At 39.6% G+C, this 27710-nt stretch overlaps 1 protein-coding gene across 4 annotated transcripts in view; it reads left to right on the plus strand.

Annotated features, from left to right (window-relative positions):
* The first annotated feature begins 2832 nt into the window (after positions 1 to 2832).
* Positions 2833 to 27710, plus strand: part of nfkb1 (nuclear factor of kappa light polypeptide gene enhancer in B-cells 1) — a 42871-nt gene continuing 17993 nt past the window's right edge. Inside the window, exons 1-5 of one of the 4 annotated variants that reach the window (XM_084009544.1) lie at positions 2833 to 3155; positions 4601 to 4644; positions 5315 to 5396; positions 12480 to 12520; positions 13510 to 13608. In XM_084009544.1, coding sequence (XP_083865670.1) covers positions 4606 to 4644; positions 5315 to 5396; positions 12480 to 12520; positions 13510 to 13608 — 261 coding nt within the window. In that variant the 5' untranslated portion in view covers positions 2833 to 3155; positions 4601 to 4605. Of the gene's footprint in view, positions 3156 to 3657; positions 3680 to 4600; positions 4645 to 5314; positions 5397 to 12479; positions 12521 to 13509; positions 13609 to 27710 lie in introns of those variants that run through there. The other 3 variants (XM_084009546.1, XM_084009547.1, XM_084009545.1) reach the window with 3 other exon arrangements.

Genomic DNA, 27710 nt, shown 5'->3' on the forward strand with positions numbered 1-27710 from the left:
CCATAATCATTTATATAACATTTAAAAAAGATTCATACACAAAGCTTTAAATTGCAATGAATGCGTCAAAAATAAATACAAATCTGGGTTTCAATCTATGTGACATTTGTAAAACTTAACATCAGAAACAGAATAATCCACACAACGCACGTCAACAAAATGTACTGATGTTTAAAATGATTGTTTCCGTGTGATCTTGTATTACATTTGCAGGAAACCTGCGTTGACGTAATAAATTACATGAGGCAGCAGTGCCTGATTCTCTTATCTGATCTCTGAATATAATCAATTCAAAACATCACCTTACAAACATTTAACTTTCCTCTGAGGTCAAGAAATACTTTTTTAAGAGACAAAAAGACAAAAATAAGGAATTTAATACACTTAAAAAAAAAATATATATATATATTTTTACACAAGCAAACAATGCTGAAAGTTAAATTAATTAATCATAATTTGTAACTGAGATGGATTCAATTCATTGATATATAATTAAATTATTTACCAGCCTTTTAATGTGTAATTAAGCTTTGGTCTTTTCTCACTGTTTTCCTTGAGTTGATTATTTTTTGATGGTCACAAAACCCGTCGCCTCACAGCAAGAGGGTTCAAGTCCCAGTTCAGGTTCGGGTTTGCATGTTCTTTGCAAAGTCATAGAGGTCCAGGACGACAACAAGGACCTGGAGAAGCTCTGTCTGAAACTGAAGAAGAGGAGAGTAGTCTTCTCTCTCCTCAAGAAGAAGATCCAGGACCCGCAGGCAGAGCTGCAAAGGATGAAGGACAAGATGCACGAGAAGGAGATGAAGAAGAAAGCCAAGCAGGAGAAGGAGGAGAAAGAGCAGGAGGAGAAGCAAAAGAAGAGGGGTATGTTCAGCCACCAGGAAAACCGGTGTGGCAGCGACAGCAAGGTGGAGGAGGCTGCCGGTTGTTCAGCGGAGGCTGGACAACAGTAACTCCCCCCTTCCCCTCTCCAGCCTTCCCACCTTCCCCTCTCCACCCTTCACCCCTTCCCCTCTCCACCCTTCACCCCTTCGACTCTCCATCCTTCCTCCCTCCCTCCTCATCTACCTCCGTCACCTCCGTCACCTCCATCTACCTCACCACTCCTTCCACCCACTCCCCCCCCCCCCCCCCCCCCCCCCTCCCCCTCATTCAGCAGCACGGTGGCTCAGTGTTCAGCACTGCAGCCTCACAGAGACGCTGCCACCCGTCCCTCTGTGTGGAGTTTGCATATACTCCCTGTGTCTGCGTGGGTCTCCTGGTTACCAGGTTTCCCACTAAATCCCAATCCCAATATGCACTTTAGGGTTTTCTCCTGGCGCTCAGGTTTTCCCACATTGTATACATATATATAAAAATATATGTATGTATTTAAAAAAACACAAAAATATGTGTCAAAAAACAAACCCATATACAAGTTCAAAATAAGAATGAATGACATCATTCCATTCCATCCAACAAAAATGGTCATGTGACATCATGTGTGTGTGTGTGTGTGTGTGTGTGTGTGTGTGTGTGTGTGTGTGTGTGTGTGTGTGTGTGTGTGTGTGTGTGTGTGTGTGTGTGTGTGTGTGTCTGACACACAGGGTGTGTGTGAAGCGTCAGTGCAGTACTGTGGTAGTAGTGCTTGTAGCTAGTGCATGTTGCATGTTGCTTCTACTTGCTTCCTTCTGCTTTCAGCTACGGCCACCGGCTAGCCTCCTTTGGGGGTGAAAAGAGGAGCAGAGTTTGTCTCCTCCTGCCGGTACATAGCCTCTCCACCACCAAGACTCCTACAGTGCCTCCTCGCGGCCACACACGGTTAACTGGGTACCTCACAGTCCCAGGCTAAACTGTAGGAGATCGACTGTATTGAAACCCAGATTTCTATTTATTTTTGACGCATTTATTGCAATTTAAAACTTTGTGTATTAATTTTTTTAAATGTTATATAAATGATTATTTTCATACCTTGAAAAAAAAATGTCTCTCTCTTCATGTCTCCCTGTGATAGACTGGTTACCTGTCTGTCTCTACATGTCAGCCCTGTGATAGACTGGTTACCTGTCTGTCTCTACATGTATCCCTGTGATAGACTGGTTACCTGTCTGTCTCTACATGTCAGCCCTGTGATAGACTGGTTACCTGTCTGTCTCTACATGTCTCCCTGTGATAGACTGGTTACCTGTCTGTCTCTACATGTCTCCCTGTGATAGACTGGTTACCTGTCTGTCTCTACATGTCTCCCTGTGATAGACCGGTTACCTGTCTGTCTCTACATGTCAGCCCTGTGGTAGACTGGTTACCTGTCTGTCTCTACATGTCTCCCTGTGATAGACTGGTTACCTGTCCAGGGTGTGCCCTGCCTTCACCCAATGATAGCTGGGATCGGCTCCAGCCCCCCCGCGACCCTGAATACAGGATAAGCGGTAGACGATGGATGGATGGATGGATGGATAGATTGATTATTTTTATATTATTTGTTACTTTTTCTTACGCATAGATTTATTTTATTTGTATTATTTTGTAAATAGCATAAACGTTTCACTCTTAGTTGGATTTATTTAATTTAACCTTTTTAGCATTGTCTTCATGTCTGTGGGTTAAACGTTAATGTTGGATTACATTTTCTTCGTTTCAATTGTTTTTTAGTTTTTTTTAGAATATTTGAATTCTTTGAAGTTTGTTGTACAGACATGATTACAATTAGTTCAGTTGCTGTTCTGCAATATAAAACAAAAAAGGAGACTTTTTTTCTTCGTTTTTTTTTTTTACAAAACATACTTTTAGATATAAAGACAATATTTCGGCCTAAGAGTGAGACCTCTTCATATATTGCCTCCTCTCTGTACGTCACAGGGAATTTCCAGTGGGGAAGGAAATCAACTTTATGAACAACTAAGACAAACTTCACCTGAAGGATTTTGGCTGCTTGCTCTTGGGATTAAACATCACTGTACTCTCTCGGATTAAAACTATTTTCTCTAACTCGATTGACGCCGTCGTCTCGCGTCATGACGCACTCCAATTAAACCTGGTCGTTGTAAATGGATCCGCTGGTTCAGCGCGAGCATGGCGAAATGATGTGCAAAAGTCAACCGAAGTGAAGTAGATTGAGGACTGTCACTCATTGTTCATGTTGAAAATCCGACTGTTACCCCGAGCGAAGTAAGCAGGTAAGAACACGTCAACCGCACACTTCACATTAGGGCCAACTATATTCACATTTATCACCATTTATCACCATTTACAGTTGTTACAGTGGGTAACAGTGCCACAACAGTGGCAGCTTGCTTTGTTATGCTACTCACTTCCTTGTTAGCCAGGTATCTTTGAGAACGTCACACCAAACTCAAGTCTTAATAATGGCAACTTGAAGTTTCATTTCTTGTCAGCAAACGCATGGATTTCGTACTTCAGCACTAAGTATAGGTTTTGAAACAATGACAGCCACTGGTGAGTTCGGCTTGTGTACTCAACATGAATTCCTGTTAGTCGCAGTTCGAATTTAAAATAACTTTACTTGCTCGATTTCCTACCGCGGTCCACGTTTTCTCGGCACCGAAAGACACTGTGGAAAAAGCCGAAACTTATATTTAAAGTAAAACTGTTATGTTGGTTTTATGTTTGCCGAAAACAGGACGGGATTCGACTGGCTCTATAAAGTGATGCGCTATGTTTTACACTTCAATTTCTTAAGGTGGGTAGTGAAACAACCGTTTAACTGGCAGAATTTTGAATGGAGTTTCGTGTTACGGAACCTTTGAGGGCTAGCCTCCAGTTAGCTAGGACAGGTAGGCGGTTTGCACTGACTCTCACTGTAATGTATGAAGACACGAGTCAGACAGTCACTGTGGTTCTGTTGGTGCTGTAGACGTATTAACTGATTATTACAATTTATTTTTTCAACTGTCGCTTTAATGACACGAGTAACAAAAACAGTCCGGTAGCGCTAGCTAACTGTTAGCCGGAGGGCTAGCACGGTTTACACAGGCGCGTTCATGTGCGTGAACGCGCGGCACGAAGCAGCAACAAGTTTCAAAGGGATTATTTATTATAGAGAACAATCATTTTATTAAAAGAATACACAACATAATATTTAATGTAAATAATACATGATGTATTGTATACTTAATACAGAAATGTTATTATAAAAAGTAATGCACTAAATTATTTGAATGATCATAATAATAGTTATTTTAATAAAATATTAAAACAAAAAATCAATTATATATATATATATATATATATATATATATATATATATATATATATATATATGTGTATGTATATATATATATATATATATATACATATATATATATATATATATATACATATATATATATATATATATATATATATATATATATGTATGTATATATATATATATATATATATATATATGTATGTATATATATATATATGTATATATATATATATATGTATGTGTATATATATATATATATATATGTGTATGTATATATGCCTAGGTAGGAATGTTTCTAGGCGTTTAAAATAGTTAAATTATAAATAAACAGTATAGTGCAGAGTAATACATGTATTTACTAGTGCATGTTAGACTGTGAGTGTAATTTGTATTTTGACCTTTGACCTGCAGACACCATGGCTGGAGACGACCACTACCTTCATACTTCCAACCAGGTAAACTCACCTCTAACTGTTCTTCTTTTTGTACAGTAATACAGCAAGCCACATATTGTGTTATAACAAGATTTACCTAATTATTATGAATAAAATATCTTGCCATATTAAAAGTTGTAGCCCTGATCCAGGACCAGAAAACAGACACTTCTTTCTCAGTGACTCGTAACTTGTCATGTTAAAATACATACTTGCCGTGTGAAAGAAATACTCCGTCCCAGAAGTGGCCTCCATTAAAAGATGACGATGATTTGAGCATAGAAGTTGAGGTATAAAATCTACAAAATCGAATCATAATGATGAAATGGATTAGAGCTGCAAAAATCATTACCATTGATCAATTACTTGTCAACCAATAAATTAATTGCCAACTATTTTGATAATGGATTTATTTGTTTGAGTTACTAAGAAAAAAATTAAAACTTCTCTGATTCCAGCTTCTTGTGAATATGGTTTCTTTACTCTTCTATGACAATATACTGGATTTATTTGAGTTGTGGACGAAACAAGACATTTTAGGACATCATCTTTGACTTTAAGTCTTTACTTTCTGTACTTATTACCTGATCCATTCATTAATAATTGACAGCGACATTTCTACATTTAGCTTTTGTTGTGGAAAGGTTTCACCTCGAAGTGTCCTGACTTCATGTATGACTTTTTCTTTCAGATTTTCGACAACATCATGTTGGACCAATCGTGGGAGTTTACACATTTTCCTGCAATGTCTCAGACCACCTCCCTGCGGACAGGTGAGAGTCTCACCTTCACACCTTATTTTAAAGAGCTTGAAGTGTGAATTCTCCCTCAGGTCGAACCCTAACCCCCCCCCTTTGGAAAAGTGGGCAAAGGTTTGAGAGATGAAACCACACCCACTTCCATATTACAAAAAGCCTTGATGTAGCATCGAGCCAGTTTATTTATATAGCACATTGAGCACATAACAACGTGAGTCGATCCAAAGTGATTTCTAGTTTAGGCGGATGGGTTATGATCTGTCTCAATACAGGTATGCATAATTAAAGACATACAAGGTAATGTAATACAATACAAGTAAAAATTAAAACCACCGGTAGATTAAAGACCAGTAAGAGGCCGTTCAAAATAAATGAAGACAAAAGCCATTGGTGTGCTTCAAACATAACTAAAAAGCAAGTGAAAGAAGGTCTTTAAATTTGATTTAAAATTGTCAGTGGTGGACCAGGATGTAATGTGGGACGGGAGGCTATTCAAGCCTGGGAGCAGCAACAGAAAAAACTTGTTCAGTTCTGGTTTTAGAGTGGCTGAAGGACTGAAACAAACATGGCCGCTAGAGTAGCTTGGAAAATGGTGATATGGCATGGAATTTGATGGATTTAGGATTAATGAGAGTTACACCCCCGAGGTGCCTGTGCCTCACTCCCTGCCGCTGGGAGTCCAGTTCGCTGGGAGGAGAGCCACGCCAGCTTAGTAAACGGACCATTGCAGCTATCAACTGGATTTCAGCCATTGCATACTCTAGCATCTCCATCTCCGAATTGGCCGTCTCCTCTCCTCCCAGCTGTAGTCTCCTAGTGGCAGGGAGCAGGGACCCCACCAGCACACTATTACACTCACGTTACGTTAGCACTTTTCAAAAGTTGTTTTTTTTTGGGGGGGGGGCTGTTTTTGCCTTTTATTGAGAGAGAGAGTGAAAGGGGGAGAGAGAGAGATGGGGCTGACATTGCAGAAAGGGCTGCTGGTCGGATTCAAACCCGGGGCCGCTGTGGTGAGGATTGAGCCTCGGTGACGTGGGGCAACAACTCTACTACTGAGCTATCCTGGAGCCCCGCGGGGGAGCGCTTTTGTAAAGTCACCTTGTCAACCACCGTACCTGTCGAAGTTGTTCATATAGTATTTGAGCGCCAGATTAACGCGGTACAGTAACAAGATAACATCATCCAGTTTATTAAACCACAGAACTTTACAAAAATAGCTTCAATCTCAGCGTCCGAGAAGTTTTTCTTTCTCCCCCTCTCTTTTCTTGCTTGCTCTTTGTCCACATGTCGACAGGATCTACTTAGTAACCATCACCTCCTTATATGGTGCTACAAGGGCGGGGTCTCGGCTAAATGTTGACCAGCAGTCAGTTTACGATTGATTGACAAAATCATGAACCACAGACATGGTCAGGATTTTAGAACAGAAGTGAATTATGTGCAAATCTACTCACCGGTTTCAACATGTCATGAATGAGACCCATGGTGTGTATTCACAGTGTATGAAAGCTAATTCCAGATGATCAGTCAGTAACACTGATCCACCAGATGTTGTAATGTGCTGATAGCTTAATTTCCGTCCACAGAAAGGAGAGAGCAGACTTGTGCTGTGATTGTAATGTAACACGGTCGTTATTGAAAAAGTCAAACCTATAGGACGGTGTGGGGAGACGAGGAGGAGTCTGATTAGAGAGCGTTCAAATTGTTGTATTTCATGATGTAGATTAGCCCCAAACGGTCCACTCTCTCTCTGAAGTGGCCTTGAAGATTTTAGAAGAAGTTAAGAACATTAACACATTGTTAAAATGTGACATGAAATTTGATGTGTTTCATCACATTTCATTTATTTAGTTTAGGCCCCTATTAGACTGATAGTTTGCTTCTTTGCGCTTTTTCAATCGAGGAGTTCAGGGTGCTCCTTCAAAAACATGGGGTGCGTCGAACGGAAAACACGAAGCGCTCAACAACGCAAAAGCAGCTCATTGAAAAAAACAATGACAGAAATTAGCCCCGGGCTGCAAGAATGTGCTCTGTCTGATCAGGAGCTCATGGTGTTCAGTTACTCTTTAATGTCTTTATCTAACTGTTGGCCTAATGTTCAATCAGCAGCTGTTTGCTATCAGTGGCAGCTCCCACTTTACATGGTGGATGTAGTTTCAAAGAGCCGTTAGTGACCTTCTGTCTTCAGATATCAGTGTCACGTTGTGATCAGAGCTCGGTTCTCTCATCTTAAATCAGAGTTTGCAAACCTGCTATCCCACATTAAAAAAAAAAAGTGTTTTTTGTTTGGCACTCCCTCTTCAAGTATTACTGCCCTAACTACCTGTGTTTTAACTGATGTGATCCATGGGAACCATTTACACAAACACACAGGCCTGATTGTTTGACTGATTGTTTGACACAAAAACCGACATTCCATTAGACAACTGATTTAATGTGTCACGACTCCAGTTAACAAGGATCTGATTAAGTGCATTTATTCAGTACTTTTTTTAATCAGAAATGATGTAGTGTGCCTTTATTGTTGGTGAATCTGTTTGTCAACCTAATGGATTGTTTGGTCCGTATTGAAACAATGGATCTTTAAAGTTAAAACCTTTTTTTTTTAACACTTGTAGTTAAAAGCTGAGGTGGACAATTTATTTTATTGTTGGTGGTCAATATTCTTTAAAAAACAAACGTATCTGAACAGTTGGAACTGCCACTAGGAAATCCTTGTTGTCATCTTTGATTTGTGATTCTGTTTGCAGCATTTCCGATATGATATGTTCTGCTTTTTCTGTTTTAGATCAAACTTAAAACTGAGAGGAAGTCAGTTATTGTACTGGCTGCACATTTGCTGCTGATATTCTCTGGGTCATAACTCATAACGTTCATAAAACGTGAACACACAGACATAATACACACACATTTAGATTGGCGTGACTTACACTTCCTGGGGATATCATTATGTCTGATGTACATTCAGAAAAAACCACTGACAAATCGTAAGAAAAAAGACGTTGCAGAACTTGCGTGAGAATCTTAATGTCTTAAAGTTTTCTTAAGGATTAAAGTGATCCAATGATCGCTGTCATTACATTTGTAGTTACAGTTCAAACAGGAGCTGATCATCGATCATTCAGCAAACTTTTAATGGAGGGAATTTGACTCTTTGACATGTTAACAAATAAACAGGGACTTCATAGCAACATACATACACTTCCTGTTTACAGGTGTGTTGATTTTGTCTGAGGGGGTGTCCACAGTGTCAGATTTAGAAAAATCCCGTCTCATTCTGAGACTTAGACAACTAACAAAGTAATAACAGTACTAATACCACACTATTCACATACTGTTACAGAAAAAGTACTAATACCACACAGTACAAATAGTCTGTTACATTAAAGTACTAATACCACACAGTACAAATAGTCTGTTACATTAAAGTACTAATACCACACAGTACAAATAGTCTGTTACATTAAAGTACTAATACCACACAGTACAAATAGTCTGTTACATTAAAGTACTAATACCACACAGTACAAATAGTCTGTTACATTAAAGTACTAATACCACACAGTACAAATAGTCTGTTACATTAAAGTACTAATACCACACAGTACAAATAGTCTGTTACATTAAAGTACTAATACCACACAGTACAAATAGTCTGTTACATTAAAGTACTAATACCACACAGTACAAATAGTCTGTTACATTAAAGTACTAATACCACACAGTACAAATAGTCTGTTACATTAAAGTACTAATACCACACAGTACAAATAGTCTGTTACATTAAAGTACTAATACCACACAGTACAAATAGTCTGTTACATTAAAGTACTAATACCACACAGTACAAATAGTCTGTTACATTAAAGTACTAATACCACACAGTACAAATAGTCTGTTACATTAAAGTACTAATACCACACAGTACAAATAGTCTGTTACATTAAAGTACTAATACCACACAGTACAAATAGTCTGTTACATTAAAGTACTAATACCACACAGTACAAATAGTCTGTTACATTAAAGTACTAATACCACACAGTACAAATAGTCTGTTACATTAAAGTACTAATACCACACAGTACAAATACTGTTTTCCAGTAAAATGTTCTATGTCAGTAGAATCAGTCAAATGTAGTTAAAGTATTCAACTCTGACTGTTGATTCTACTATCATTAGATTATTATGATTTAGGATTAATGTAAAAGTAGGATTTTACTGTTGTAGTTGTTGAGCTGGAGCTAATTTGAACGATTAATTAATAATTATTTTCATTATGGATTAATCTGCTGACTGTCAATCGACTTGACTTGATTGATTTATGGACTAATCATTACAGCCGTATAAACTGTTGAGGAGTTTAATTTATAACTAAACGTGATATTTTGTAAACTCTTCATGTGTTTTATGTGTTAAAATCTCCATTAGTAGAGTAACAAAGGTGTCAGATAGATGTAGTTGAGCAGATATTAACAGTATTTTGGATGGTCCAGCTGTGGAGGAAGAACATCAGAATCTGTATTTTCACTTTGGAAAGTGAATGTGTGTGTGTGTTTCTGTATAAAAACTTCCCATGTGATGAAGGTAAAATGAAAGGTGAGTTTCATGACGTGTTGGTGTCTGTTCTCTGTGGAGACGGTGGGGCGGAGTTTCTCTGCTCTCACTTCCCTGTTTGAGTGTGTTACTCGCCCAGAGTCAGAGGGGAAACGGGCTCCTCTTTAAATCTACATGTGAGAAATGATTTGATTCATCAGTAGTAGAAGCAGTGACCTTGAGGTCGGCAGTGGTGGACAAACTACTCTTTTTTTTTTTTTTTTTTTAAATGGGTCCATTATTGGAGAACGCTGACAGGCTCGGGTTGTTGTTATAAGTATCTGACAACATTATGGAAAGGGGAAATTAAACCTTTTTCTTTACCTTTCGCTTTCTGTCTGTTATAGACCGTTTTACTGCCAACGTCATCAGAAATATGCGTATGCATGTTGGGAACCTTGGTGGCATATTGTCTCTGCCATCCAGACGAGTTAGAAGCTTTAAAGTTGAATTAAAGCTGTCAGCAGCAACTAAATGTCTGGCTGTTACATGTTTATTCATCAGAATGGATATTCCAGCTCGACTCGAGCTCTACCTGCATCTGTGTTTGCTAGTGGAAACTGACATAAATGGTCGGCATAGATAATAAACACGGATATATTTCCACCTAAAAATACTGTGACAATAACAATGCTAAAACTACGCAGTAAAAATATTCTGTTACAGTAAAACATTGCGGCTGAGAGTCACCAGCTAACATGGTCGCTCATTAAAGCGGAACACCGGCGGCGTCCACATCTGCAGGCTGTTGGCGTGTCGACTACCACTGGACTGTTTGTAGCGTCATCACTGAAGTCAAAGCTCTGATGTCCTGCTGTTTGACGTAGTTGGATCATCTAGTTAGTTGATGCTCATAATGTCTCACTGTAATGTTACACAACAAATACATGTTCATATGTGGCCACTAGCTAATGTATTCTACCCACTCACTAATAGCACACCCATCTGGAGTCATTTCTTTAGGCTGCATTCACCATGTTTGGTGGTTGATGTTCTTACATAGCTGACTAGCTGTTGCACTCGACTGTACATCCGTTACCTAACTGCGTACACACACCAGCGTACGTCATTATCGTTGACCAAGTGAAGAGGGGTCTATTGTGTCCTCGTCCCACATAAGGAGTTTCACTCATGTGTCACTCTTTACACTGCACTGTTTTGCAAACTGTTTTTCTCTGTGCACATGTTTTTAAATGAGGGATCTAATTCCCAAGAGACCTTATTTATAAATGAACACTCCTGACCATTTTTGCTGCCATTTCCACCTTATATTACCTTGAACAGGTACATTTTTGGAAGTAAAGGACTCTATGAAGTTTAATTACTCTCATAACTCTGAATGTGTCACAAGCTTCACAATACGGGTTGGGACCCAAATGAAGACACAGATGAAGAGGTTGCAGGAACAATGATTTAATGACAAATAAACTTAGGGAAGGAAGTCCAGGCAGGCGGGCAACAAACAGGCTTGCAATTAAAGAAAATCCACAACAGCACAGGGGAACAGGCTGGATTATAGTAAACCGATTAAACGGTACGAAGTGTCAAAGACACGGGAAACACACAGACTAAATACACAGGGGACTAATTGAGTAACAACACACAAGTGGGCAGACATGAGGGCAGGCTGAATGTTGATTGGAGGAAGACATAAGGATACAGGGCAAGGCTGATGAGACTAGGGCCCATTATCAATGTCCGCTCTCACGGTCTCACAGACTTGGCTTGAGGCTTAGGGCGGTCCACTGGCACATCGTCAGGTGCATGAGGGCTTGTAAGCGGTTTTCTTGAGCCCTTCATGCCCACTTTCTGTAAGTTAGCATCGATGCAGACTATGCCTGAGGGAATTACCCACAAGTCATGGTGGTGTGACGTGAAACAAGGGGTTTCCAGGGAAAATAGGTCAGCACATGTGTGACATATTACATTTAGCCTACACAGAAACATTAACATCGGAGATTTAATATAGAACATAAAACACTTGAAATCATAGGAATAGGAGGATTACACACCTGGTTTATTCATCAACTGGTTGTTTTTAATTTGCTTATTGAACCCATTTAAACTAAAATAACTATTATTAACACTTTGATGATTCAATAGTTTCTTCTTGTCTGTAATGATAAGAGCCTGGAAGACATTCAAATCAGGCTCTAAAAAATAGCAAATAAAAAATGGCACTTTTAAATAAAATGCTTTGTGTCATTATAGTAACGTGACATGTCCAGTGCTGTCTCATTTGTATTTACCATTACAAGTCATCGCAGCCTCTCATTCAACCATCTACCAGGTGGCATCAGTTCAGTCCCTGAGGGTTCAGGGTTTAAGGGGGGGACGTGGAGATTGGGCCAAATACCACATAGGTGATACACAGAAATGTGGGATAACTGCAAGAACAGGAAGTAAAGACAAAACAAGACAGAAACTACAAAATACAAGAGGAAATCAGCAAAACAAAACGAATGTTAAAGTTGACTCTGAGTTTGTTCTGTGTGTTTTCAGCTGACGGACCGTTCCTGCACATCATGGAGCAGCCCAAACAGGTAACACTCACCTGTCCTTTATGCAGGATTTACTCTGATTATTTACACTTTAGTTGAAACTCCTGCTGCATGATATTTGGAAAAGTGCAATATATTGTGACATGAAAAAAAAAACAGGAATTATCAACAGATGATGACGAAGTACTTTGTTGTTCAACAGCATCATTTGTGGAGCTGGAATATTTCCATAGAAAGCTGAAGTTGCGTTTCTTTCTGCAACCCTTTCAGTGTTTTTCTCCTGTTCCGTGCTCATTTTCGGGTTGTGGTTGGCAACTGGCTGGCCCTGCTCTGATTGGTGGTTTGCGGTTTATGCAGAGCTTGCATGTCACTCACTCACAACAAACTCTAATCAACAAACTGTATCCAAGAACATTTAAATCTGAGTAAAATGTTCCATTCGACTTCTCTATAAAGAAGTAAAACAAAATAAAATAAATAAATAAAAACAAACGGTGTACAGAGAGAAAATTCTGACAGAATCTGAAACACAACATACCTTTAACACATCCATACATTTCAGATTTAACTACAGAAGATAGTCACGAACAAAATTGAAATCTACTGAATTATCTCCATGGACACAAAACGCATCCTGGTTAGGTTTAAACATGGACTACGTACAGTTGGGTTTAGGCAACAAAAGAAATGTCAGGTTCACTTTGGGACACGTGGTGTCCAACACCGGTCTCGTGGTTGAAAGTCCTGTGTTGATGGACCCATCCACCTATCGGTAGTCTTTTTCAAGATTGAATCCCTGGCTCTGAACGTTGCATGGATGTGTTTAATTTGTGAGGCGAAAAAGGATCCTTACTGACTCTCCATTGGCATTGATTTCATGCTCAAATCGAAAAATAAGCTGTCCCCGTACACTAAACCAATCTATTAAATTTGGCAACTATTGCTGCCATGAGACTGGGTTGCAGTTTGTGCTCATGTCTTCTTATGAATGTGTGTTTGTATGACGGTGTTTGTTTCTGTTTGTCCTGCAGCGTGGCTTCAGGTTCAGGTACGGCTGTGAAGGTCCGTCTCACGGCGGCCTGCCGGGAGCCTCTAGTGAGAAGAACAGGAAGACCTACCCCGCCGTCAAGGTAACCCTCGCCTTCTCTATTCAGCACTCAAACGCTAAGTGTTGACCTGCCAACGTCCACAGACATTTGGGTTTCAGACATTAATGAGGTTGTGCTTTGTCTCTGCTGAATATACTGCAGGTCATCAGTTGAGGTCACCTGTGTGGTGTTGAAAAGCCGGCAGGTGACATTTGAAACTTGTGTACAAAAAACATAAAAAATGATGAGGCTAAAAGTATAGTCCAGGAAGTCATATCACTGACATGTCAGAGAATAATGAACACGGAGTGAGTGTGGTTGACTTGTGTCTGCAGAAACACAGTTTCCTGTCAGCTGACTCGCTCATTGTAAAGTAGACGGGCTTTTTGTTGTCGCTAGTTTGAGATTTCTTTAAAGAGGTTTTGTCTGAATGACAAACTAAATATGTCATGTAAATAACAGATGAGACATTAAAACAACAATAAAACATGCTGATATCTGATGGTTGTGATGTTTCTCACTGGAACACACAATCTGAACTCTTCTTTTTACAGTTTTAAATTTTTTTATATATATATATATATATATATATATATATATATATATATATATATAGCTTATTTCTATTTTGATCACCCACGCCATGTTTGGGGGAAACACCCTCGTTGCTGATCTTTAATTACTCTAGTATAGTTTCTATTGTTACTTCTCTTTTCATTCAAGCTGTATTTACCACTTACTATTAATATATTTATTTCTGAATTTATGCTGATGAAACACCTGAATTCTGGTTCCTCTGGGGCTCAATAAGTTCTACTCCCATTTCTTTTCTGGAGCTTACAGTCACCTTTAAAAGTGTTGGTAAACACTGTAAGATATGGTTGCGAGCTCCTTGAAAAAGATGGCAAATGGATTTTATAGATTTTAAAGACAAAGCTGTGAACTAAAATGTTCTAAAATTTGCTCTATATTTAAATTGCTAGTTCCACAATGTCGGTCTGAAGGACCAGGACGTACCTTTCTTCCTTTTAATTGCTGAGCTATTATAAAATAAAACAGTCTTCAGGATTATTTTGGAGGATGTAGTTTTATTCATTGACTTTTATTCATTGACTTTTATTCATTGAGTATTCAATTATTATTCTGAATATAAGTCAATGTTCTCACTTTGTAAAGTAAGACTTGGTAAACATTCAATTTGGATATTCTGAATAGGCTATATTATTTATTTATTTTATAGGGACAGATACAGTATGAATAGATGAACAGCTCTTTGATGCAAGTATCATGGTGTTTATAGTGGACGGCGACGCTATTTGGTAACACGCATCCGAAGGGCATTTATGAGATTTGAGAAAAAAGTTTAATAAGTAATAAAGCATACATTAAAAGCTCGACATGAGTACAGGTTTGTTCAATCAGGATTTGGTAGCTCTCTTCAGACATGTATACAGTATATGTCCAAATTATTTATGTTTTAGCAGCTTTGGACATTTATAGAGCCCATTCAGAATATGCATCTTGCATGTTGGCAATTAGTTCTGTGTGTTGAACACAAACCGTCTCGCCAACGGTTTACAAGGCTGGAGTAGAGATGTGTGCCCAAAAGAAAAGAACAAGAACCACACCTGTTTTTAAACATTGCGGGGCTTGACATTAACCCCTGCCCAGTGCAAGTTAACTCTGTGTTGCTGCTTGTAGAATACCTCATCCATTTGTCCAATCGATCAAGTGAAAGATAAATCTGATCTTTATTAGGCGCCATATTCAGTAAAAAATATGCAATTGGGAGATTGTCTTTAATACTTGTTGACATTGTTAACAAATCTATTGAATTCAGCAAGAGGAGAGCTAATTATTTAATGTTAGCTGTTAGCAGCCGGTTGGCCACAGGGTCCTGCATAGCAACATGTTGGAAAAATAACCTAATCAGACACTGTAGGCCTATAATATTGTAATTCATTCCCATCATGCTGCTCAGAGTAATCACAGTGACGGTTCTCCCTAACACAGTCCTGCTTACAACGGAGTTAACCGCTGAGGTCAACAGAGGCTGCATTGAGCAGATGTATGAGAACTATATTAACATAAACTCTCACCGGCCACTTTATTAGGTACACCCTGAGAGTACCAGGTTGGACCCCCTCTTGCCTTCAGAACTGCCTTAATCCTTCGTGGCATAGATTCAACAAGGTACTGGAAACATTCCTCAGAGCTTTTAGTCCATATTGACATGAAAGCATCAGGCAGTTGCTGCAGATTTGTCGCTGGCAAGTCCATGATGTGAATCTCCCGTTCCACCACATCCCAAAGGTGCTCTATTGGATGAGCTCTGGTGACTGTGGAGGCCATTTGAGTGCAATGAACTCATTGTCATATGATTTGAGCTTTGTGATGTGGTGTGTAATCATGCTGGAAGTAGCCAACAGAAGATGGCTCCACTGTGGGCTGGACATGGTCAGTATCAATACTCGGCTGTGGCATTTAAACGATGCTCAGCTGGTACTAATGGGCCCAAAGTGTGCCAAGAAAATATCCCCCACACCATTACTCCCTCAGCAGCCTGAACTGTTGATGCAAGGCAGGATGCTTTCATGTTGTTTATGCCAAATTTTGATCTGATCATCCAAATGTTGCAGCAGAAATCGAGACTCATCAGACCAGGAAACGTTTTTCCAATCTTCTATTGTCCAATGTTGCTGAGCCTGTGTGAATAGTAGCCTCAGTTTCCTGTTCTTAGCTGTTCTTAGCAGCACCTAGTGTGGTCTTCTGATGCTGGAGCCCATCTGCCTCAAGGTTCCACGTGTTCATGTGCGTTCTGAGATGCTTCTGCAAACCTTGCTTGTAACGAGTGGTTATTTGAGTTACTGTTGTCTTTCTATGCGCTCCAACCAGTCTGGCCATTCTCCTCTGACCTCTGGCATCAACAAGGAGATCATCTGTGAAAATCCCAGTAGATCACATTTGTTGAAATACTCCGAGCAGCCCGTCTGGCACCATCAACCATGCAACCATCAAAGTCACATATCACCTTTCTTCCCCATTCTAATGCTCTGTTTGAATTTAAGCAGATTGCCTGAATGCCTTGAGTTGCTGTCATGTGATTAGCTGATTAGATCTGTGTGTTAACAAGTAGTATGGAAAAATATGTTCACCCTCTGGGGGGCAGGGGTTCGTTTAGCCTCTCTCTAGTGGCTCCATGTGGCTATTTGAATATCACACACAACCTCAACTGGACACTCGATGTATAGAGACCGTACTGAGCAGCTGCATATGGAAATAGCAGTGCCTCAGACAGGAAGACTCTGCAAAGATTGGTGACAATTTGAAAAGCTGAGAAAATCATCAGGACTTCACTCCCATCCATTCAGGACATGTCACTCACACGCTGCCTGACAAAGACCATGAACATTGCTAGGGATCCCAACCCATGGACTGTTTGCCCGTCTACCCTCTACTTAATATACATATGGTGTACAGCTACTAGGGATGCAATGGTACAGTTTTCCCACGGTTCAGTATGCATCACGGTTTTTGGGCTACGATAACGATACGGTTTCGATATTTTAATATACAACTACTCAGACTAGCAAAGGCAATATTGCAATGTAAAAATAATTAAAAGCAGCACAGATATAATCAAACCACAAACTTTATTAAAAAACAGTGATCAGATCAAATTAAACAGCAAACATAAAACCACACATATTAAATATTAAGTTAAGTACTAAAGGTACAGACACACCAACTCCGGCAACAGACGTCAAATCAACGGATCCCATTCATTGTCTATGTAGAGCAGGAGCTCCGCATGATGGATACGGCACGTCGAGTTGGCGGCCCTGTCGCCGTACGTGAATTTGCATTAAGTTCGATAGATTGGACTTTATGCAAATGACGTCCGTCCAACGCAATGCCGCCGGCTCCAGAAACTTCGTTCAAACTATCAAACTAGGCAGTGTTGATCAAATATGAATCCAGATTCTGTTACTGCACTACACATTTCCCGCCTCAAATGTTTTCAGAAACATGCTTTAGCGTGTAGTTTAACTGTAAAATGAGATCGTTTGTGGCCCGGCCGCCATGTTGGAAACGGCATAGCGAAACTCAAGTCCCGCCCACTTGAACACAGACCTGCCCACTCGCCGGTGCGTTCGACGGTCCGTTGCGTCCGTATCCGTCGCTGCCGGAGTTGGTGAGCCAATCAGAAGGTCCCAGGAGCCAGCCAGCGCTCCTCAGCGTTCAACATTTGCATGCAGAGCGCTTATTGGCTCCTAGGGAATTCAGGGACGTTCTGATTGGCTCTGAGGCGGCATGACCAGTGCATGGCACTGAGCCTACTTTGGCCTGAACAATGTGCTGCGGCTGCTCTCAGTCACTGCTCCCGAGGGACAGACACAGCATGCGCGGCTGCACAATGTTTTAAAAGTTTTTTGCCAGGGAAACGTACCGAAAATACCGTTGTTTGCCGTTGTGCATTGAACCGAACAGGGCGTATTGAACGGTTCGGTAAAATACCGAATATTGTTGCATCCCTAACAGCTACCACGTTCTGCAATGTTTTCTCCCCCTGAGCCTTCAGACTGCTTTACTCCCAGACAACCTTGTTAAAATCACCGCGTTGTTTATTTAATCTAAAATGACTGCATTACTCGAATTAAATCCATTAAAATTCACGCCTTGATATCAAATCACGTCTGAGTCTGAAGCTAGAAGCAGGTTCTGGGTTCACTTGTTGCTAATGTCTGGCTGCTTCCACTAAGTTTTACTAAGTGGCCCGGGTGAAGCTAGCTGAGAGTCTCATTTCAACGTATGCCGACCTCAGTAACAAGCACGCTCTGTCGGCACAAGGAACACATGCTCCCTTGGCTGCATCCCACTGGTCAAACTTTTCTGGCTGGCTCTGATTGGACTTTGTAACCAGGAAGCAGTGAGACAAACAGGCTTGTATGAGATGCTGCTCAACATTGGTTTACGATCTGCAATTCATTGTAGTGAAGAAGATCCTGGTCAGAGAACCACTTCCAAATATGTCCCAGTATGAATATGAGCAAGGCATACTGCGAGAAGATGAATGGCGACTGTTGAGTCGTATCACTACGAGCCTGAAACACAAGTCGGAGGTCTAACTTTCAGCCAATCGTTGACCTTCTTCATACTTCATAGGTCGCTAGACCTCTTTTACTAGGGCACGTGCCCCAGTATTGATCTGCCGTGCCCCAGTAAAAACTCCCGTTCGAGTTTTAACGAGCTACTATATTTGGCAGTGGATTAATTTATATTGATAATAACGGTAAAATAATGGATTTTCTTTCTCATCCACAATATCAAACCAACGCAGTTTAACCCAAAATACAAGCTGAGGCGCACACCTTGTGGTCCGGGTCCGGCGCACACATTACGTCCGTGCACGGCAGTGTGCATGTCGTAGCCGGGGCACCGCGGCGCGCACGCATAGATAAACGCAAAAAAAAGATATCAGTCATGTTGTTTTTTTAAACGCAAGTCGGTGTTTGACAAGCTTAAACATGGTCAAAAAACCATAGACAGGATATGGTTTACTTTAAAAATACAACAGGCCCCCCACCACTTCTCTCTCCCACCTGCCCCGCTCGCCCCGATGCCCGCAGTAGCCGGCGTGAAGCGGCACAGTGCGCGTAGTTTCTGACAGTGTTGCGGTCGTTCCAGTAAGTAACAACAACGACGTGTTACACATTTCCATTACCACTCAATAATCACCACCAGTCCTCATTCCTGCTGCTCTGAATCACAGACCACTCTGTGTTGTTTCATAGGAGTTAGATAGCTGACGGTTTACCGCATTATCTTTTAATTTGAATACAATTTAATTTATAGTACTTTGTAAACCAAGTGATGGCTCAGCATTAAAGTAAGATTTACAGTGATTTCCCAAACCCCAAAAGTCTGATGTTCTTCATTCACAAATGTGGGAATGATACTCCAAAATCAACAAAAACATGTTGAGCATGTTCATAATGTATGTTGAAATAAATATGAATTAGAGATTAATATCTCTACATTTTTACCTTTCAGTTTTAGCAGCAGCAGTATGGCTGTGGCAGTAATAGTGGGCTAAGCAAGGGAAGTTAATATAGCACATTGTATAGCACATTTCATACACGCAGCGGGAATTCAAGGATGTTTTTTGTGATTTTAGTAATAGGGGGCCTGTGCCCCAGTAGAGCTTTATGTCTAGCAACGCCCCTGGGTACGGCCCTCTGTGCTGTCAATCACAAGAGAGCATAAGGACATAGGAGGACATACTGTCTTTTCACCATCCGAGTAATTCAAGAAGACACAGTCAACAGTCCGAGACCCGAATCTGGCAGAAGATTTCCTCAGCTTCGGGTCTCAAAATCAGAGAGCTGTCAGATTTATTTTGTGTTGTTTTCAAGGGAGGATCATTTAGTAATTATATATTTTTTGTTTTACTGTTTATATCAACCAAATCTCCCACAATCCCTGTCTGCAGTAAGACAACCCTGTGAGGTTTGTGGTCCATGTGTTGAGAAACTCGGTGTGAGCTTCCATCATATGTTGTTTCTGTTGGTGTTTTGAGTCTGAAGCTCCCACATGTTCTAACTAAAACCAGAGGAGACAGGAAATCCCCAGATTCCTGTCTGCCTCTTCGTCTCTACTCACTCACTTTACTGCACTTCACTTCAGAAATAGATCTGAGACTTGATTTTCACTGTCGTAACTAGGGTCGCAACTCACAATTATAGTCATCGTCGGTTTATCAGCAGATTATTTTCTATATTCTATTAATTAATCGTCATATATATATATAACATTTCTGAAAATATCGAAACATTAACATTGTGATGTCTTTCAGTGTCTTGTGTATCAGAAATTCAGTTTAACTTGATATAAAACAGAGAAAAGCAGGAAATTCCATATTTGAGAGGCTGTAAAATAGCATTTCTGCTTGAAAACATTTTATCGATAAAAGAATGTATGATTATTTTTCCGTTGTTCGTTGGACCTCTAGTTGTAACATCTCATAATCCTTAAAGCAAACCGTCTCCCAGTGATGTGAAGTTAGTTGTTTTTCATTCTGGATTCAATTATTTGTTCCAGAATAAAATTTGCTAAATAATTTTTTTTCCCCTTAATTTTATGCAGTTTTGCGTTTGAAATTAAAGTATTTATTCACATGTTCATGTGGGTATTTTATGTCGTGAGTGAGATTAAGTCATCAGAACAAAGAAGGAAGTGTTTTACTGTGACTGTGTTTGGTTTTTGCGTCATGTGCGCGTTGCATGTCGAAGCTGCAGAGTGGGAAAACCCCTCCTGTTGTTCTGGTAGGAGCAGTGGGATGATGGTGATTATGACGATTATGATGATGAGGTTTCTGACTCACCAACATTCTCTGTGAGGACGTCTTTAACAGAAATATGTTAATATTTTTCCTGGTAATTGATAAATCATCCCTGAAATCCATCATTCATGGCTTTTAAGTAGCTGTTGCATTGTTTTCTGCTTCACTTTTTATCCATTAATTATTTTACAAGGTCTGTTCCCAATAATTTCCTCCTAAAGAAGTCTGTCATTTTGTACTAAATGTAGGAAAAATCCCCCTGAAAAATGTGATTAATATGCACACATTAAATATTCCTTCAATATTAATTTATTATCATAAATGTATTATTTTTATTCTTCACCTATGTTGAATTCTATGCTTGGCTCTAGACCTTTTTAAACATCTCAAGGTTATACTAGCGGATAATTCAAATGAGTAAATACATATGTTTTCACTATGATATGTAACAAATTATATACATAATTATATATGTAGTTTTCTGGAAATGATTCATAACACTCTTCTTATGTAAAGCTTTAGTAAGGTTTTTACCGCAAAGGTCAAAAAAAGATGTTTCCAACAAGAAAAATTATAAGATGGCAAAAACAAAAACCCTCACGCTCCCACCGGGCTCGTTCACGCCCTCATGGCCGTAACATCGTTATAATCATTTCTCTTTCCTATATCACAAGCTTTTCACAACATAAAAATAGATCAATAACTATGATTACCATATTCCTTAATAATTGTTTCTATAAACAGTGCGTTTGGACTTTATGATGCTCTGGAGTTATTGGAATTGTTTGGATCACACAAGAACAATCCTGCACAAATCTACAAAATATTAACGTGGTATAAATACATAAATGTGCAATAATAATATTAGCATTATTAGCCTGCTATTTACCTGCACAAATACTGACGTTAAACACAGTAAATCGACAACAAATAAAGCATTTGAATGTCAACATAATAAATTATGTTTCAAATTTGGTACAGCCCAAAAACGTTGTAGATGATTTTAATGAATGGTGCAGAAGCCAATTCAAACTTTCCACACATTATTTGAATAATTATAGAAACTAATATTTATTGAAATAATGTATGGAATTGTGCAGCTCTGGCAGTGTGTGTGTGTGTGTGTGTGTGTGTGTGTGTGTGTGTGTGTGTGTGTGTGTGTGTGTGTGTGTGTGTGTGTGTGTGTGTGTGTGTGTGTTTTATAGCTGACATCAGTGGAAATCACAGAAGTAGGTTGAGTTTTGGGATAAAGAATCTTCTGCTGGTCTGGACCTGCCCAGGTTGATAATATTTCCCACACACCTCTGCTGCTTCATGTCTGTTGGGAATTTCCTCCTTTGACACCCTCGTCATGAACACCAAAGGTGTTGAGTTTCAGCTCAGAGATGAAACATCCAGAGGTGTAATATCTCTGTTAGCGAGCACCCACTCTGGCCCAGAAATACTGTTTAAACCCTTTTTTGTGACGACACGTCGACACATCGCCGTCCTACTTCCACTACATGTGACTCCAAGTGGCTCACTTACAGCCACAGGCTGCTGACATTTCTCAAATGTTTCCGCTCAGCCATCGGTGATGTTCCACACAGTTTTCTGCTTAAAGATACTTTTCACTCAGTTATTGATTTACTACATTTACAAAAGTGCACTTCAACAAACGGCGGACGAATTATGGTGCATTCACTTGCACCTCAGATGGTCCCATTTCCTGAGTCAGGAAATTGTTCTTCTGACTATGGTCAGTACATTCCCTATAACTATTCTAATACTGCTTTATCTGACTTGTCAGGGTTAAAGCCAATAAATAACCTTTCTAACTAATTTAGGTCAAAACGATGTGAGCACAAATGTATCTGCAATACGTGGATAAATAATACAAATTCTAACCATCAACCCGACATTTCTGCGTAATATGATTTCAACTTTGCATGTCATGTACCAAATCTTCATTGACTTAAGGGGAGTTCATGTGAAGTTTCCCAGTGGGGAAATCAAACAGGCTGTAATGTTATCGCATGTCCACTAAAATGTCTTGACTTGTTTAAGTTTACTGTGATTTATCAGTCCACAGTATGTGCAAGCTGATATTCTAATAGCACTAACCCTAGACTATATCCTTCTATTTCTATTGTGAAATTTGAAGAAAACGTTTGCTCAAGCAACATGATGTTAATTCCAGCTTGTTACAGGCTGCAGTATTACAATACGGAAACAGGAAGCTGTTCCTGTTTGAATCCATGCCTTCTTTCACCGAAGACTCTACCATCCTACTTCTCACCTCATTTATCTTCAAGCCAGCATGATGTTCATTGAGTAAATTATGGTCCATTTAGAGTCCAACAGACCAGAAGGCAGGGGATGCTTTTGGGCCGGGCTACCTGGTGATTGACAGGGCGCTACCGCGGCCTTGCTACCGTGATCTCGTCCAGTCTGGGACAACTCCAAGAAAGTTAATTGGAACATTTTGTTCACCTAAAAATGCCACCTTCTTGTGTCACTTGACTCAAACCAATGGGTGACGCCATGGTGACTACATCCACTTCTTATATACAGGTTGCCACAGACAGGAGTCATTTCACAGGTTCTGAAAGTTTGTAAATGCTCTTACACTTTGCTCTAAAAGAACAATTTAACTATTAAATCTTCTTCATTCAGGGTTAGGGTCAGATTTGGTCCATTGGGACTCATTTCTTCCTCTTAATAAAAACATGTCCTGCTGTGTTATTTAGAGTTCATTGTCTCTTCTTCAGATTTTCTTATCAAGTAATAAATGAAAGTGTATAAGAGTTTGTGTTTTACTGCCTCAGGATCAGTCAGATTCACTGTTTGCAGCAGAACTCCACCAACTGTTTCAACCTGCTGGCAGTGACAAATACAGCAAATACTAGTGTGAAAATGTCAAAGCCAGGAAACCATTTTAAACAGCAGCACTCGGTGTGTTTCTAGGAACTGGGCTTGTGTGCCGGAGCGCTACGATTGGCCGACAAAACCGGGAAGAGGAAATGGTGCTGGTGTTGATTTAATGCGGCAGTTGCAACGTTTCTGCAGGCAAAATACCTGCAAAGACATGATTCTCTCTCTCTCACACACACACACACACACACACACACACACACACACACACACACACACACACACACACACACACACACACAGAGAGTAGACAAAGTCTTCGTTTATCTATGAGAACGTTATGAGATAACATGTAAATCAATGAGTGTAGGAGAATTTTTAAATGCTGCAACCTCTCTTCCTAATGTTTTATTAGATGATGTTTTACTCTTCAGAAAGTTTATGGGCTGTAATCAAAATGTCCTCTTTGTCTGAGACAGTTTATCTCTCTATCTATGCAGACGGAAAGTATTTGAATGGAAGCTGTGGTTGGCTGGTGATCGTCTTGATTGTAAAGATCACTGTCATTATCAGTAAATTATGATGTCAAATAGGCATATTATGAAAAGTCTGTTTCCAACGAGCCTTTATAACAACCTGTCTGTATATTAAAGATCTATACTTAAGTGATGTTATCAACACAACATAGTTATTTGGAAAAATATTAAATATTGTGATTTAAATGAATACAGTTTTGACTGAAAGCAGTCAGCTCAGCTCTTCTGGCAGCATCTAAAGAATTTCCCAAAAGATGATTTTTGCAAACAAGATTATAACTTGAATAAGGTTGTTGTTGGTCAATTTTAGCAACTTAACTATTTTGACTGATTTAAATAAATTGAACACAGTTATGCTTGAAAGAATAATCCCTGTCACATTTGTCATGATCCTCTGTTTACTGGTAGTCTTCAAGAGTTCCATATTATTCAGGGTGCCACAGAAAAACAAATTAGTAGCATTAATTAATAAAAAAACATGACATATCTGGAGGTGTGGCGTTGGAAAGAAGTGAGTTACCAGAACTCTCTTAGTCAGAGATGCAGTTTTCTATTCCCTGTCTTTCAGGGCGGGACAGGTTGTATAGTCCGCTGGATGGTAGGGCATCCACGGGGAGGAGATCAGTATTTATGGGCAGTGAGGTGGTCCCTACAGATGACCTCACTGAGATCATAATAGACCGCCGGTATTCCACTGAGGTCTAGAGCTTGTGAGGTCTGTGTATCCGGGCCGTCAGAACCTTCACCTGTAGAAAAGGCAGATTTCATGTAGCAGGAATGACAAAGTACTCCAACTGGTTATCCTCCCCCTAGACCAGTGTTCTAGCAGCCAGAGGTGACCCAGAACCAGAGGAGTTGACGGGTCCCAAATCCATAAAGTTGTCTTCGGCTCCTTGATCAGTGAGAGCTTGGAGGGGCAGAGCAAGAGACCAAAAGTTAAATGGATCAAATGTATACAATGTAACTAAATACAACCGTTGCTTTGGACCTTGGTCCAAACTTTCAGGTGTGAAAATCCCCTAAGTCTTTTAGTTCCCGGAGCTCACATCCAGCCTGGACCCAAGACCCAGTTCCATTTTTATCACAGTTTATTCTCACTTTTTTTTAAATATCAAGGACAAAAATGTATAAAGAGTCAAACCTTTATTGTTTTATATTTTACATTTACATTTACATTTAGGTCATTTAGCAGACGCTTTTGTCCAAAGCGACTTACAATCAGTACATTTGTCAAAAGAAGGAAACAAGGAAACCACAACGTATCATTGCCGATAAAGTAAGAGCTAAAAATAGAACAAGTGTTAGGTCCTCATCTGAGTAAACTATCAATCAATCAATCAATCAATATCCTTTATTTAACCAGGTAAAATTCATTGAGATTAAAATCTCTTTTTCAAGAATGACCTGGCCAAGAAGGCAGCACCATGATATAATAAGAACAATCAACCACAATTCTCATACACCACATTCAACGTCAGGTAAAGTACAATACAAGATCAGGGACAAGACTATATGAAGATTGAAATGAGTACAGTTAAAAATTAAATAAATAAACTGGTGACAGATGAATGAAAAAACCCGGCCATTATCAGAAAATAGCTTTACAAACAATTGCATTGACCAAGAGAACTATCTTCTCTGTCCTTCAGGATTCCTTTGAATTCTCCCAAGGTGACCAGCTCCGGCAGCTTCAGCTGCTTTTGCACAGTGTTCCAGGCATAAGGCGCAGCATATTGAAAGGCCTTTTTCCCTAACTCAGATCTAGCTCTGGGTACCAACATCTGTAACACATCCCTAGAACGCAAACCATAGCTACATTTATTTGTGGACATGTAAACACATAGATATGAAGGGACCAGCCCAATAAGACACTTGTAAACAAAAAACAACCAATGTGAGAGTCTGCGTACAGATAGCGATGGACATTTTGCAGTGGCATACAGGGTACAATGATGGACATGATTTCCACAGCCAGTTAAAAATCGCAGAGCACAGTGGTAGACGGTATCCAATTTCTTGAGGTACTGGTCAGGGGCGTTTATGAACAGCAGGTCACCGTAATCTAACAACGGTAAAAAGGTCGCAGTGAACAGACGTTTCCTGGCCTGCCATGAGAAGGATGATTTATTTCTAAAAAAGAAACCTAATTTAATTTTTAATTTGGAGACCAGTTTCTCAATATGAAGTTTAAAAGACAAATTTTCATCAATAATGAAACCCAGGTATTTGTACGAATTTACCCTTTCAATTTCGGTCCCATGACTAGTTAAAAGCTTTGGCAAAACTTTTGGTAGAGCTTTTCCATTTGAAAAAAGCATTAATTTAGTTTTATCAGTATTTAAAACCAATTTCAATTTTGTCAGCTGTGACTGCAGAACGTCCAAAGCAGACTGCAGGAAATGAAAAGTGTCTGCCACTGATGGGGATGAACAATAAATAATAGTGTCATCTGCATAAAAATGACAGGCAGCATTGGTTATTGAGTCACAAAGATTGTTTACATAAATAGAAAACAACAATGGCCCTAATATGGAGCCTTGGGGCACGCCCTTTGATACAGGGAGAGAGGAGGACGAGGACCCAGCAAACTGGACACATTGCGTTCTTACTGACAAATAATTCGAAAACCAGTCTACAGCCTGCCTAGATAAACCAATTTTGACTAGCCTGTCTACCAAGGTGACATGGTCTACAGTATCAAATGCCTTGGAAAGATCAATAAAAACAGCAGCACAATACTTTTTACAATCCAGTGATTCAATTATATCATTAACAACTTTTAATGTTGCAGTAATTGTGCTGTGTCGTTTTCTAAAACCTGACTGGTGTTGGGATAAAATATTATTCACGTCTAAAAAGTCTTTCAGTTGGTCACTGACACACTTTTCAAGGACTTTGGCTAAAACACATAGTTTAGAAATAGGCCTGTAATTGTTTAAAACTGTAGGATCACCTCCTTTCAACAAAGGCAGGACATAGGCAGATTTCCAAATGTTAGGAATCTCATTATTAGAAAATGTCAGATTAAAAATATGGGTAAGAGGTTCTGCTATGAAATCTACAGCCAACTTCAAAAATAATGGCTCAAGCTTGTCAGGACCTGCAGATTTAGCAGGGTCCAAATGTTTTAGGGCTCTATAGACCTCAATTACGTCCAGTGGAGCAATAATAAAAGATTGAACACAATCGTTATTTGGGAGTGGAGATGGAGAGGTATTCTGCATATTATTAGAGTCCGGATGTAAAGACTCAAATTGAGAACCGGAGGAGACAAAATGTTCATTGAAGCAATTAAGAATTTCTAATTTATCAGTCAGCCTACATGAATCCTTTACAATACATGTTGGTAGGTCGTTTGTGGCCACATTTCCAAAAGAAGATTTGATGGTTTTCCAGAATTTTTTAGGATCATT

This window comes from Eutrigla gurnardus (genome assembly GCF_963514095.1).
Source record: "Eutrigla gurnardus genome assembly, chromosome: 5".
NCBI lineage: Eukaryota > Metazoa > Chordata > Actinopteri > Perciformes > Triglidae > Eutrigla > Eutrigla gurnardus.